The sequence below is a fragment of the Phaseolus vulgaris genome, chromosome 5, assembly GCF_051622355.1.
Source record: "Phaseolus vulgaris cultivar YP4 chromosome 5, ASM5162235v1, whole genome shotgun sequence".
In the NCBI taxonomy this organism is placed as follows: Eukaryota; Viridiplantae; Streptophyta; class Magnoliopsida; order Fabales; family Fabaceae; genus Phaseolus; species Phaseolus vulgaris.
In genome coordinates, this window is record NC_143502.1 from 7,314,353 (window position 1) to 7,330,235 (window position 15,883).

Here is a 15,883-nt window from a genome sequence, read left to right on the forward strand (position 1 = left end):
ACATCTTTATATGCTGTGAGTGATTTAGTGGTCTTGTCCATTGGCAAAGACATAGAGTGTCATTAGGCTTTCCAATCGTAAACAACCTAGAGGTAGTCGGATGAGAACACGGATAAGTCCAAGTAACCTAGTGAGATCAAAAGAATAACCTAACAAAATATTTTCTCTTTAAAGTGTCTTTTACAACTTTAGATACTCTTGAGAGCATCCTTCTTTACAGAAACTTTATGGACTTCAACACAAGGTAACTCCAGAATCTTTGTGGATATATCTTGTGGAAACGTTGATAATATCTAGAGGTATAAACACTTCAACCACATGGTCTTCTAACAAATTATCAGTAGACGCTTCAAACGTTTCTCCTTTACAACATTCTATGAGGTGTATATGTCTCTTCCTCCTTAAAGATAGATTGGAGAAACTTTTCTCACATTATGATTATTTCTAACAACTTGATGAACCATCTAATGATACATTCTTGAAAGGAAACGTTAGATGAATTGCTTAACAAGCTTTACTTCTTTTCTACACAAAATAGCCTTTTTAGTATATTTCCACCGTTGTTGCTCTAGAATTATTCCTAGATTCGCACTCATTACAAAAAAGTGTGTTGCTTTACAATGCATTCCAGTTTGGTGATGATCTTATTATGTAGATGATTGTCTACCTTTGAGAGTTCCTTGTAGATACCTTGAAAGCAGAACAAACGATTTACTAAGGTTATGGAAGGGTTGTTATCCATTAATTTTCCTATCTTCTTCAACAACATTCCACACTCTATTATCATATTTTGGACGTATGCATTTGTAACACATTTTTCGTCAAATTTTTATTTTAGCACAAAGCTTCTTAACCTTCTTACTAACAAACTCCTTTGAGAAGTTATTACCATATAGCTTTTGTACACTTGTGCCAGTTTCACAGTAAACCTCTTCCCTCAAAAGATAAAAACAATTGGGAAACCTTTTGCATTGATTGATTTATAGAAACTGATCAGATTGATGAACACTTCTTTACCCAAAACTATAGAGAAAAAAGTGTTCTCTTGTACCAGCCTAACATAGTTCCATAATATCTTGACCAATTATGAGTAGAAGGTTTGTGATTTAAGAAGCCTTGGATATGGCGTTCAAGATCACACAGAATTTCAAAACCTCTTTTATCAAGTTCTTGCAAATAATACTAATGTTCCATAAAGTACCAGGGCAACAATAGTACTAAAAGGATTGCAACTCATATTTTTCTTTCTAAAACGAGAAAGACTAAAATCCTCATAAATGTAATAGTCTTGAACCAAATGCTCAAATAATTTTCAATCAAATATTCAATCAGAAATATAATCAAGTATTCAGGGAATCAACAAATATTCATTGACCAAGTAAGTATGAAATTCAATTGAAATGCATAACAAGATTTTTGGTCTTTCCTAAAACATCAAATTTTGACTATATATTGTTATTACCCTTTTAGACTGTCTAAATGCTCGTGTAGCCTAGATCGTCTAATACATAATATGCACACTCGTCAAATAATTGCAAATTAATTATATGTATCAAGAAAACATGAGGTTTCCGAAAACATTTAATACATATAGATATGATTACCTAGACACAAAATGAACAACATAAACTTAGACTGCCTAATGCATATAAAATGAGATCCTCTATATATACAAAATGAAAACATTGTTACACCATCTAATAATTATTATTGAGACATAGGCTAGAGATACTTGTCTTATAGACGTTGTGAAAAGAAATCGTTTATATAAAGAATTCTTATCAGTAGAAAATGAATGTTTCATCTTGTCAAACCATCTCCTGTGTTATTTTCAATTTTTGTTGATAACCATCTTGCTTGATCTCTACTTTTGTTCTTTCACCCTGGGAACATATATTGTCTTACCATGATGAATTTTAATCATCAATTTCCCTTTTTTAGATGTCTTATTGCTTGAGTTTGGAATATCTACGTTTTAAAAGCTTTTGCTAACATTCAGTTAGATCCTTAGTCTCTTAGAAGAAAGTGGATTAAGTTTCTCTCATTTTCAAGCTATATAATACATTTACTCCCTTTTGATTATTACCATCCTATATAGTGATTATATAAACACACATCAAAGGTAGATGGAAATATGAAATGCCAGTAACAAGCTAGGGAAATTATTACATAATTCGGATGGTCCTAGTGAATCTATATGGTAAAGAAAAAAATAAAAGGTTTTTTTCAACTCATTACATGAAGATTAGTTTACTCTTAAAATATATAATCATTTCACCAGATCCAAAATGTTTACTAAACATGATGTTACAAAAGTCTTAATGAAGTTGTGACCTCGCAAGCTTGTTTTTAATCATGTTCCTATTGTACAAAGAAAGCAATAACAACCATGTTAAAACTTTGTTTCACTTCATGTAACAAACACTGTCATCCACTGACTCAAGTATCTCATAATACTGAAAATACTAAATTACAACAAAACCAACAAACACATGAAAGGTACATCTGAGGTTTCCCAAAAGCTACTACAGAAAACATGAAACTTTGGCACATTCACTTCAAGTGCCTTTTATTACTTAAATTTTATTCGATGGAAAGGTTATGAATGAGGAAGGAAGTCAACACTTTACTATGATCATTAAGCTGAAACCTGAACCTACTGAAGGCCTGATTTCTTTCTCATCTCCACAATGATCTCATGGATCTTATGTTGATCAGGAAGAGACTTAGCAACACTCTCTTTCTGGAGGCACCTCTTGGCCCAAGCAATAAACTTGGGGCACTCACTCTCTAAGTTGAGACCTCCAAAAGTCTCATAGGCTTCAAACCAAGTGTAAAATGGTACAAGTGCTACATCCACAAAACCAAGATTGTCTCCTCCAAAATAAGTCTTGTCTCCCAGCTGTTCCTCCAACACTTTAAGGACTTCTATGAACTCCTTCTTAGCAACTTCTTTTTCTTCTCCTTTTGATGTCCAGACAATCTTCCTTCCAAGATCATACATCTATTGGCATTTCAGAATTAACCCTCAATTAAATCATAAAAATGTAATAATGAGAAAAGGATCAACTTACACCGCTATTAATCTAATACTTTTTCCTACATCTTGCTAAAGAAGAACAAAACTTTCATAACCACTTAATATAAATTATGGAATCACACGGGATAAAAAGATATGAAGAAAGTAGCTATTTCTATCCTTGTGGGGACCATCTTCCTTACATTATGCATCTCCCATATTCCAATACAACGAAACTATACATCATTATATACCATAATCATAACATAGTCAGCCCAAAAAGGTTGCAAGTAAGAATCAAAGCATTGAAGCACAAAAAGGTTACCTTCTTGTCAACATAGTCAACCCAGAATCTAGCCTGAGCTCTCTGGTAAGGGTCAGAAGGTAACAAGGGAGTTCTGTCATGCCAAACCTCGTCAATGTATTGAACAGCAATAAGAGATTCAGAAATGGGCTTGCCCTTGTGAATGAGAACAGGAATTTTCTTGTGAACTGGGTTCATATGGAGGAGAAGAGGACTCTTGTTCTTCAAGTCCTCTTCTTTGTACTCATAGTTTATACCCTTTTCAGCAAGTGCGATCCTCACCCTCATCCCAAATGGACTTGGCCAGAAATCTAGCAGAACCACCTCATCAGCCATACTCATTCAACTTGAAGAACAGATATGATAAAAGAAGATTCAAACAAGAAAGTGATTTGCATTGCAAAAGAAGAGTGAGGCCTTGATATTTATAGCTAGTTTTGAACTTTGAATTATTCAAATATGACTATTATGGTCAATGTAAGCTTGGCATAATTAAAGAATCTTCTAGCTTTTAACTGCAAATAAGATTATTACATGTTCTTTTTGGTTCGCAGGTTCTGGAGTATTGAGATGCTACCAATGTTAATGTGTATTCTGGAATATTCTAAGTGTTATTTTCGATCTTAGTTTCTACGCAGCACAAGCATGTTAATTTCAAAGGACCTTATATATGTAAATGGAGATTGAGAATAAGTCGTCTTCCATCGTGCTATAATTCTTCACATCACTTTCCAGTTTCTACCACGTGTTCTCCATTCTGTTTCTTCTGCTATTTATCAATCCTATTTTTTATATTATTAAGATATGCCTTTTTTTCTTTTTTGTCTTGTTTTTATTTTATTTTTTAGCATTTATTAATTTTGAAATAATTTTTAAGTACAAATCTTGATGTTTTTTAATATTATTTTTAATTCTTTACAGTTAATTATAGTTAGTTTAGTATTAAAACAAAAAGTACTAAGTAGAATAAATATACTTTTTTTCGTTTGTAAAATAATAATAATAATAATAATATTTTAGATTTCATATACGATTGAAAACACAAACCCGTCGTGGAGTTAGAAACTGCCCAGTTGATAAAAAGTCAAAATTATTTTATTTCCTACATAAAAAAAAATCTAAAATAAATTTTATTTTTAAAATTTTCAAAATCATAAATAAATGAAAACTCTAAATTATTTAATGTCCTACTTGAATTAAAATCTGAAATAAAATAAAAAATCTAAATTATTCAAAATTCTAAATAAACATAAATCCTAACTTATTTTATGTAATATTTAAATAAAAATCTCAAATAAATAAAATATTTAGGTTTTTCAAAATCTTAAATAAATACAAAATCTTAAATTATTTTACTTCATAATTAAAAATCTTAAATAAATTAAATTTATAAGTTTAAAAAAAATATTAATAAATATAAATCCAAAAATTTTAATGTCATTCTTAAATAAAAGTTGAAAATCAATAAAATTGTTAAATTATTAAAATATTTAAATAAATACATATCCTAAATCATTTAATGTCATTCTTAAATAAAAATATAAAATCCTAAATAAATACAAATCCTAAATTATTTTATTTTCTATTTAAATAATAAAAAAAATATTTCTAAATTTTAAAAATTTAATGTTCTACTAAAATAAGAATATGACATAAATTAAATTCCTAAATTATTCAAAATAATAAATCAATAAAAATTCTTAATTATTTATTATCCTACGTAAATAAAAATATTAAATAAATAAAAATATTAAATTATTCAAAAAATTAAAATAAATATAAATCTAATTTATTTAATACCTTACTTAAATAAAAATTTCTAATAAAAAATCGCAATAAATAATTATTCAAAATTCTACCTAAACACAAATCCTAACATATTTTATGTGATATTTAAATAAAAATTTTAAGTTTTTCAATATTCTAAATGAATATAAAATCTTAAATTATTTTATTTTCTACATAAATAAATTCTAAAATAAAAACAAATATATGTTTTTCAAAATCCTAAATAAATATAAGTATAAAATATTTTAATATTATTCTTGAATAAAAATCGAAAATAAAAAAAAATTCTAAATTATTCAAAATTCCATATAAGCATATCCTAAATTATTTAATGTAAATTTCTAAATTATTCAAAATTCTATGTAAGCATATACTAAATTATTCAAAATTCTATATAAGCATATCCTATATTATTTAATGTGATTCTTAAGTAAAAATTTAAATTAATTATATTTCTAAGTATTTAAAAATCTTAAATAACTACAAATCATAAATTAATTTATTTCCTACACAAGTAATAATCTAAAATAAATGTTATTCTTAAAATTTTCAAAATTCTAAATAAATATAAAACTTAAATTATTTAATGTTCTACTTAAATAAAAAAATGGAACAAATTAAATTTCTAAATTATTCCAAACCTTATATAAATTACAAATCTTAAATTATTTAGTGACATACCTAAATAAAATAAAAACCTGAAATAAATAAAATTCTTAAATTATTTAAAATCTTAAATAAATACACAAATCTAAATTATTTAATATCTTATTTAAATAAAAATTTACAATAAATAAAATTCCTAAATTATTTAAAATTAAAAAAAAATACAAAACCAAAATTATTGAATCTGAACTTACATAAAAATTTACAATAAATAAAATATTAAAATTATTCAGACCCTAAATAAATACAAAATTTAAATTATTTAATGTTTACTTAAATAAAATTTTGATATAAATTAAATTCCAAAATTACTCAAAATCGTAAATAAATACATATTTTAAATTATTTAATGTAATAAATAATAAAAATTCAAAATAAATAAATTCTTAAATTCTTAAATTATTAAAAATCTTAAATTAAGAGAAATCTAAATTATTTAATATTTTATTTAAATATAAATTTACAATAAATAAAATTCCTAAATTATTTAAAATTCTAAAAAATACAAATCCTAAATTATTGAATGTTATACTTGAATAAAAATTTGCAATAAATAAATTCCAAAATTATTTAATGTCCTTCTTAAATAAAATATTTAAATTAAATAAAATTATAAATTTTTGAAAATATTAATAAATATAAATTTTAAATCATTTAATGTCCTACTTAAATGTAAATTTGAAATAAATAAAATTTCTAAATTATTCAAAATCCTAAACAAACACATATCCTAACTTATTTGAGGTCAAAATTAAAAAAAAAATCTAAAATAAATAAAATTTATATTTTTTTTCAAAATCCTAAATTAATTTAAAACCAAAAACATTTAATGTCATTCTTAAATAAAAAGTATTAAATTAATAAATATTATAAATTATACAAAATCCTAAATAAATACACATCCTAAATTTTTTACATTCATTCTTAAATTAAAATATAAAATTAATAAAATTTCTAAGTTTTTCAAAATCCTAATTTTTTTTATTTCCTACTTAAATAATAATTTAAAAAAAAATAAACTTCTAAAAATTTTAAAATTTGGTCTATGTTAAAACTTAATGAGTTGTAAAAATCAAATTAAATATATCAATATAAAAAATAAAGATATTGATTAATGATACTAAATAACAAAATTATGATAATACACGTTACTTTAAAAAAATTATTATAATTATTATTATTACTACTTACATTATTTATTATTATTTTAAAATTACATAATAGTAAATTTATATATATTATAAATATTATTTATTTAAATTCGTCTATATTTTATCAAATCAAATTTATATAATAATTATATTATATTTTTAAAATAAGTCCCGTTGTAAAAATCCTAGTAATTTAAAAAGAAAAGGAAAGAAAATCGAGGTTGACCGAATGATGTAATCGCTTAGATCATAATCTTTTGAATACTTTAAATAGAAATAAAAAGAAAAAGAAAGCATTAAAGTTCAAACTGTGACCGAAAGCAACTTGAGTTGCATCCGATGATGTTGTAATTGCTTAGATCATAGTTTTTATAATACTTCAAATACAAATAGAATCAAAACCCAAACATTATTTTTCATATTTTAACCAAAAGTAAATTGAGAACCCAATGTTGTAATTGCTTAGATCATCTTTAAAAACTTGAATTCAAGAGTTCTTCAAAAGTTTTACGGAGAGGTTTTTTTTTTGTTTTCATTTGTCATATCTGAAATATAAAATATGTATAATAATATTTTAGATTTCGTAAATTATGTTTTTGGTGTCTTGAGTTTTACGCCACATTTTTAGTTTTCAAATGCTTAAATTAATCTTTGATTAAAAAGACAATCTACTTAAATAAATATCTTGGTAGTGTGGCATATGATATATATATATATATATATACAAAAATAGTATTTCTTTTATAATTATGTAAATACTATTTTTAATAAGGTACAATTTTAAGACTTTGATGTATATTTTTTTATTAATAGTAAATATTTTACTAATAATAAAGGTTTATTATTAGTATATTTTTATAATTATGAAAATTTGTTTCTTAAGGTCTAATTTTTTAAGCGAGTATCTAACTCGTAACAAACTAAACTTCAATTACATTTTTTTTAGGATAAATAGTTAAACTTGAATTTTTATTTTTTTTTTAGAATAAATAGTTGATTCCGTATAATAAGTATTGATATATTTAGTTTTTATATAATAAGAAAAAAATAAAAACAATTTTATTATAAAAAAATTAACTATATTATTTTTTGTTTATACTCGGTTAATGATTGAGGTAAATGAGAAAGTGTTTGATCTTTAGTAATTGTAATGTGTTTATTAAAGATAAAAATTAACATTAATATCGTTAATTTTAAACTAATAAAATTAAAAATTTATATTAAGACTATTTTTTATTGTACTAAAATAAAATTTATAAATACTTATTATACAAAATTTATATATATATTTATATATATATATATATATATATATATTTAGAGTAAACATCTTATGATTTTGATTAAGTGTTGAAAATAATTGTGGACATTGTCATGTTTTATTTGTAAGATGGTAGTTTATTTTAACAACTGATCAGGTAAGATGTAATGGTTTTGTCTAACAGATGATACAACATTGTGGAGTCTTATCTTTACATATGATAAAGCTTTTATTCTACACAAAACATACATGTTTCTAACCTCACATTAGACAAAAATATATATATGTTTATTTTATGTTGTAGGAAATGTTTGTTGCTTTCATCTGTTAAGAAGATTTTGCAAACACGAGTTATATCAAATGATCTCTTGGATAAAATGTATACCCTTTGTGAAAAGCACGAGAAATCTATTCCGCATTTATTTTTTGAATGCTTTAATGCTTTGGGTATTTGGAGTTGGGTTTGGGAGATTTTTCCTACTTCTCATTTCTCTAATAAGGATGATCTTTTTTCTTTTAAGAGTGGTGGTAGTCCTTTGGTTAAATTGATTAAGCTTTCTGTGATAACTTTTTCTATTTGGATGATATGGCGTATGAAGAATTTTGCTTGTTTTCAGGATAAGATTGAGGTTTCTCCAACTATTTCGGTTATTAAAGAATTATCTTGTTTGGTGGGTAACTCATCTAAAGCTTCTACAAAAAATTATATGTTGGATTTCAACGTGATCAAGTTTTTTGGTATTAATACTCGTACTGGTAAAGTTCTTCGTCCTCTTCCTGTGAGATGAGAGTTTCTTTCACTAGGTTGGGTTAAAATTAACACTGATGGAGCTGCTAGGGATATCCTGGTCTTGCTACTTGTGGAGGTAATTTTCGTGGGAGTATGGGGAAATTTATTGGAGTTTTCTATGCGTTCCTTGAAGTTCAGCCTGTTTTGGTTACTGAGTTTTATGGGGTTATACATGCTATGGAGGAAGCTCAAAGGACAGGGCTTACTAATGTTTGGTTGGAATGTGATTCTGCTTTGGTTTGTATTGTGTTTACTGCTAAGACAAATGTTCCTTGGATACTTCGGAATCGATGAAATATTTGTCTTAATTATTGTGAGAAATCAGGTTTACGGTTACTCATATTTTTCGTGAAGGGAATGTGTGTGCCGATAAGTTTGCTAATTTAGGATTTATTCATAGAGAATCATTTCATTGGTATAATAGGCTTCCATCTAGTCTATTTTTAGAATTTTTTATGAATAAGTATAGTCTACCTATGTATCGTTTTTGTTAATATATGGGTTTTGACCTAATCCTCCCATATTTTTGTATTTTCTTTATTTTTCCTTTTTTTAATGTTAGTGCTAATATAGTTTGGGTTGTTAGTTTGTTAATCTAGTTTGGGTAGTTAGTTTGTTATTAGCTCCTGTACCTATATATTCTGACCTGCCCCGTCTGCATGTGGGCTCTCAATTACATATTCAATAATATTCTTCTTCTTCTCTTATCTTCTTTTATTCTAAAATGGTATCCTGAGCGAATTTTTTTTTCCTGTCATGTCTTCTTCCTCACCTTCTTCTTCTCCATCTTCCATTTCTGACCACTACATGATGACCACCTCGACTATCGTTCATCACTTTCACACTCCCATCTCTCTCAAGCTTACAAATGAAAACTTCCTTGTATGGAAGCAACAGGTCAGTGACACCCTACGTGGTCTTCAACTGATTCACTTCTTGGATGGAACCAAAGTTCCCTCTAAATTCCCGAGTCAAGACAATCAATCCGTGCCAAATCTTGAATTTTGCACCTATCAGCAACAAGATCAACTACTGGTGGCATGTCTTCTTGCTTCCATGTCCTCTTCTCTGTTAACCAAGATGGTTGGTCTGGATTCCTCTGCTGAAATCTGGTGTCGTCTTCTCACTCACTTTGCTTCACGCACTCGAGCCATGGTTAAAAAGTTTCAGCTTCTCCTCAAAACTCCAAAGAACGACAAATCTATCACCACATACATCACTAACATCAAGAAAATTGTTGACTCCCTTGCTGTAGTTGGTTCTCCAATAACTACTACAAATCATGTGGATGCAATTCTTGATGGGCTTTCTGCAGAATATGATGGATTCGTTACTTCAATTCTTTCTTGCCAAGATCCATATACGATGGATGATCTTGAAGCCCTTCTTCTCACATAAGAAGAATGCTTCGAAAGGCACAAACTGGCCCAAGACTCCATTCTTTAGGTAAATACCGTCTCCTCTTCCTGGAATCTCAAAAACCAATACAAAAAAAGAACCATTCAACTATAATTTTTGTGGAGGCCGATCACCACATCCTACTGGGTTTCGCCCAACCAATCCTCGTCCTCACGTTCGTCCTCCTCTCAACCCTGATGCTTCTTGGAATTCTGCAAAACCAATCTGTCAGATCTGCCACAAATCTGGTCACACTACAGATGCATGCTGGCACAGGTATGATCCTCATACTACTGAGTCTTATAATGCCAATATATCTCACTATACATCTCCCATGGATTACGACTCTACACCGTCAATTCTTGGGGCACCCTCCACTATATTAGATCCCCTCTGGTATCCTGATACGGGTGCACACACCACATCACCAAAAACTTTGAGTTCTTTACTCAAAAACAACCTTATCAAGGCCATGATGATCTCAAGCTCGGCAACGGACAAGGTACCAATATATCTTACACAGGTTCTGCTGTCTATATTGACCCTAACTCTCACACCATGTTCAAACTTCACCATATGTTGCATATTCATGCTATCACTAAAAATCTGATTAGCGTATCTCAATTTGCCAAAGATAATCATGTTTACTTTGAATTTCGTGTTAACCTCTGCTATGTCAAACATCAGGAAACCCATCAGATTTTACTTCAAGGAGTAATTAAAGATGGACTTTATGTCTTTTCGCCATCTCTCCCTATGCATCACTCTGTTCAATATGCTTCTTATACACCTCAGATACCCATTTTACAGTTTTGGCATAACAGATTGGGACATAGTAATTTTACTGTTGTTCAGAATGTTTTAAATGAATGTAACATTTCTTACACTTCTCAAAAACAGTTTTGTGCTCCATGCATACATGGAAAGCTTCATCAGCTTCCTTTCCACACCTCTGTTACTCAATACATTGAACCTTTGCAATTAATTTTCATTGATATATGGGGTCCTGCTCCAGTCTATGCTTCCAATGGTGCTCATTACTATATTTCATTCTTAGATGCTCACACTAAATATACTTGGCTTTTCCTTCTGCATAATAAGTCTCAAGCTTTAAACACCCTTATTCACTTCAAAACCTTTGCTGAAAATCAGATTGATTTTAAGTTACGTGCTATTCAAACTGACAATGCTAAGGAATTTTTATGCTTCAAATCCTTTACTCAATTGCATGGTATTTTTCATCGCTTCACCTGCCCTCACACACACGAACAAAATGGTTCCATTGAACGCAAGCACAAACACATCTCTGATATGGGTTTAACCTTGCTTGTTGCTGCTTCCTTACCCATAAAATTCTGGGGCGAAGCTTTTACTACTGCAACGTATTTAATCAATATTTTACCTTCCACTGTTCTTCAAAACAAATCTCCCCATGTTTTACTTTTTCACACTGCACCAAACTACACTCGGTTAAAAACCTTTGGCTGCGCCTGCTACCCGCTTCTTCGGCCTTACAACAAACACAAACTGGATTTTAAATTTGCATGTTTCTTGTTTCTTGGTTACAGCCTACACAATAGGGGCTACATATGTCTCTCTCCTATGGGTAAGATCTATATCTCTAGACATGTTGTCTTTAATGAAAATTTGTTTCCTTACAATATACCTGAATATAACTTCACCCCCACCTCCACCATACAATCTGAATTTGACTGCTCTAATCATCATATCACTGTTCTTCGTCAAACCGATGTTGTGCATGTGCCTGTTGCACATAACAACACGAAATCGTCTTCCTCTGTTCCTCATGATCCTCTACCTTATCCCTCGCTGCCTCTTGCCCAAACTGATAATGGTCCTGCAAATAAACACTCCATGACAACTCGCTCCAAGGCTAGTATCTTCAAACCCAAAAGTTTCATGTCTCACATCAACACCACTTCACCCATTCCTACCTCCATCAAAGAAGCCTTGTCTTCTCCTCCTTGGTTGCAAGCTATGACTAATGAATATACGACCCTCATCAACAATCACACTTGGTCCTTAACTTCTCTCCATGTTGGTGCCAAAGCCGTTGGATGCAAGTGGTTATTAAAAAATACATACAATGCAGATGGCTCTTTCCAACGTCACAAGGCCATGTTCGTTGCCAAGGGGTTCAGTCAAACCGCTGGGACTGATTTCACTGACACCTACAACCCAGTTGTTAAACCTGCAACCATCCGCCTTGTCTTGTCTCATGCCATCTCCGCTAACTGGCATACTCATCAAATTGATGTCAACAATGCCTTCTTGAATGGAGATCTCAAAGAGGACGTCTACATGATTCAACCACCAGGATTCGTGTCCAACTCTCCACAATTAGTTTGTAAACTACACAAAGCGTTATATGGACTAAAACAAGCCCCACGATCCTGGTTCCACAAGTTAAGTACAACCCTTCAATCCTTTGGTTTTCATTCCATTAAAAGTGATATCTCCTTATTTGTTAAATTTCATTCCTCATACACCATATTCATCTTAATATACGTGGATGATATTATAATTATAGGGTCTTCCATGACAACAATCCAGCAGCTCATCTCGAATCTTAGTGCCTGTTTTGCTCTAAAAGACCTTGGTCGTCTTCACTTCTTCCTCGGTGTGCAAGTCAAGCATCTACCAAATGGTGGTCTCCATCTATCTCAACAAAAATACATCACTGAACTTCTTCATCGCACAAAAATGGATGCAGCTAAACCTCTCACACCCATGCAAACCAACCTTCATCTTCAAAAAGATGCATCCTCCGCCATTCATGATCCCTCTCTCTTTCAGTCTGTCGTTGGTGCACTCCAATACGTGCTTATCACTCGTCCTGAACTATCTTATGCAAGTAAACAAGGTCTAGCAATACATGCATAGTCCACAAGATCATCATTGGAAAGCGGTCAAACGCATCCTCCGTTACCTTACTGGTACTCGCACCCATGGTTTGATTATTCAACAGTGTTCTTCTCCAACCATTCGTGTTTTCAGTGATGCTGACTGGGGTGGTGACGCTAATGATCGCAAATCCACCACATGCTATTGTGTCTTCTATGGTCGCAACATCATTGTGTGGTCTTCTCACAAGCAGTGAGTGGTATCGCGTAGCAGCACAGAAGCAGAATATTGAAGCATTGGCACAGCTCTCATTGAAGTTCTTTGGTTGCAATCTATCTTACATGAGTTGCACCTACCCAACTCTCAACCTCAACTATTTTCTGACAACTTAGGTGTGGTTCTTCTTAGTGCCAATCCTATAAAGCACTCACGCACCAAGCATTTCGAACTGGATCTTCACTTTGTCCGAGGCTACGTGCAACAACACAAAATCACTTTAGTTAATCTCCCTGCAAGGTTCCAAATCACAGACATTCTCACCAAGTCCATCTCTGGCCCTGCATTGGTTGGACTTCCGCCGTAAACTTTTGGTTGGTGTTCCACCCACATAAGTTTAACAGGATGGATGTTAGTGCTAATATAGTTTGGGTAGTTAGTTTGTTAATATAGTTTGAGTAGTTAGTCTGTTATTAGCTCCTATACCTATATATTCTGACCTGCCCCGTCTGCATGTGGGCTCTCAATTACATATTTAATAATATTCTTCTTCTTCTCTTATCTTCTTTTATTCTAAAATTTAATAACACTTTTTTCATGTGATGACAGATGATTGTTGTTACTTGGGGTGTCAACTGAGAAGTCAAGTTGGAGAGTGATGCCTAACATGAAACCATTTTTATAAAAATAAAGAAAGAATGTTGAATTTTTTTACCTTATTCTCTGCTTTTAATTAATTTTTTATTCTTTGATTTTTATATTTTTCTTCGCGCAAATTCCTCGTTAGAAACAAATGGAGCTTAAAGAGGTATCTTTGTATGATGCATTAAGAGTTGTTTCTGAAATACCAAAACACAATCACAATTATGCTAGCAAGAGTTGGCAAGTGAGTTTAGTGATGCTAGCAAAAGTTGGAGATCCACGTTAATTAAAAATTAAAATATTTTATATTTTATAAGTAAATACAAATCTTACTTTCAAATTAATTTTATAAAACTAAATTAAATTTAAAGTCTATTTTTAATATGAATAGATTGATTTTAATTTTAAAATTTACTTTTTAATAATATCTATCAAATCTAATGTATATATATAAAGTAAAGAGCCTTAGAAGGTCTTCACGTTTGAAAACCAGACACAGTGGTAATTAAAGTTGTGATACACGAACATTCTGATAATCATCATGCTTCTGCTGACAAATTTAACGGACAAGGATGCGCCCATTTTCTTGCCTCTTATAACACCATCAACAACCACAACTGTACCAAAACTTTGCACTACGTTAGCTTCATCACTTTACTACTCATACAACAATTGCTTATAACATTATACAACAGTAGGTTTCCACAATTCTTTTAAACAACATTTCAAAGAAAAATTAAAAATAAAATTATAACTTTAAAGCCCCGTTAGTTTCCACAAAAAAAAGAAAATAGGTTTTCACTGTAAATAAAAGAAAGCATAAAATCACAGAAAACGAAAATCTTTTTCAGTTTTAAATTTTCTTTATTTTGAGAAGGATTGGCAAGAAAAAAAAACACACACATATATATATATATATATAATTATTTGTAATTTACTTTATTATTCTTTTTTATTTTAATCTCAAATTATAATAATGTTTATGTAAACTATAATTACAATCTAAACATGAAAAATATAAATAAAATTATAAATTAATAATTATTAAAAAATGATATAATATTTGAATAATAACTATAATTTAAAAAAATCAAACAAATTAATTTTTTAATAATTTTTAAATTCAAGGATAAATTTGTAAATTTATAATTTTATTAGTTAAAAAAATACAATTTTAGTCACATTCATCATATCACTCACAAAGTTTCATAAACTTTCTACTTTATTCACCTTAATTCAAACAATTTCACTTTCTATTAAAATCATCTCAAATCCACTTCTTAATCCAACCAAAGTATACATTGATTTATGCATAAGCTATAAAAAAATTATATGAGATTTTGGAGATCACAAATCGACAAGATATAAAAACTTTTATGTTGTTATAGGGTTTAATTTTTTATTTTCTTCATTCTTAAAAAAAAAAATAAACTAAACATTTTTAATTTATTAATTTTTTATTTTTATTTTGTAAAAACTCATTTCTTTATTTATTAATTATATTTCTAACTATTTTAAACATTAAAAATATTTTTTAATGTATTTAAAATTAAAATTATAAAAAAAATTAATTTATTAATTTTTCTATTTACTTTTGAAATGGTGTTAGATAAGAAAATAAAAACAAAAGGGTGTTAGATGGAGAAATAAAAGTGTAAATAGTGTTATATGAGGAATTGAGTCGACATTTAATCGTATATAAATAGATGCACATTTAAAAGCCGATTTTACAAAGTTGAATTAGACTTAAAGTTCACTTTTTAATATAGTATTAAAATCATTT

General features: G+C 29.2%; 1 protein-coding gene across 1 annotated transcript; it reads right to left on the reverse strand.

Annotated features, from left to right (window-relative positions):
* Positions 1-2,364: 2,364 nt before the first annotated feature.
* On the reverse strand, positions 2,365-3,722 carry LOC137835021 (putative glutathione S-transferase). The gene is made up of 2 exons (XM_068643312.2): positions 3,345-3,722; positions 2,365-3,004 (listed from the first exon to the last, which is right to left on the reverse strand). The coding sequence occupies exons 1-2, from the start codon at positions 3,663-3,665 to the stop codon at positions 2,657-2,659; spliced, it is 669 nt and encodes a 222-aa protein (XP_068499413.1). The 5' UTR covers positions 3,666-3,722; the 3' UTR covers positions 2,365-2,656.
* Between the last annotated feature and the right edge of the window lie 12,161 nt (positions 3,723-15,883).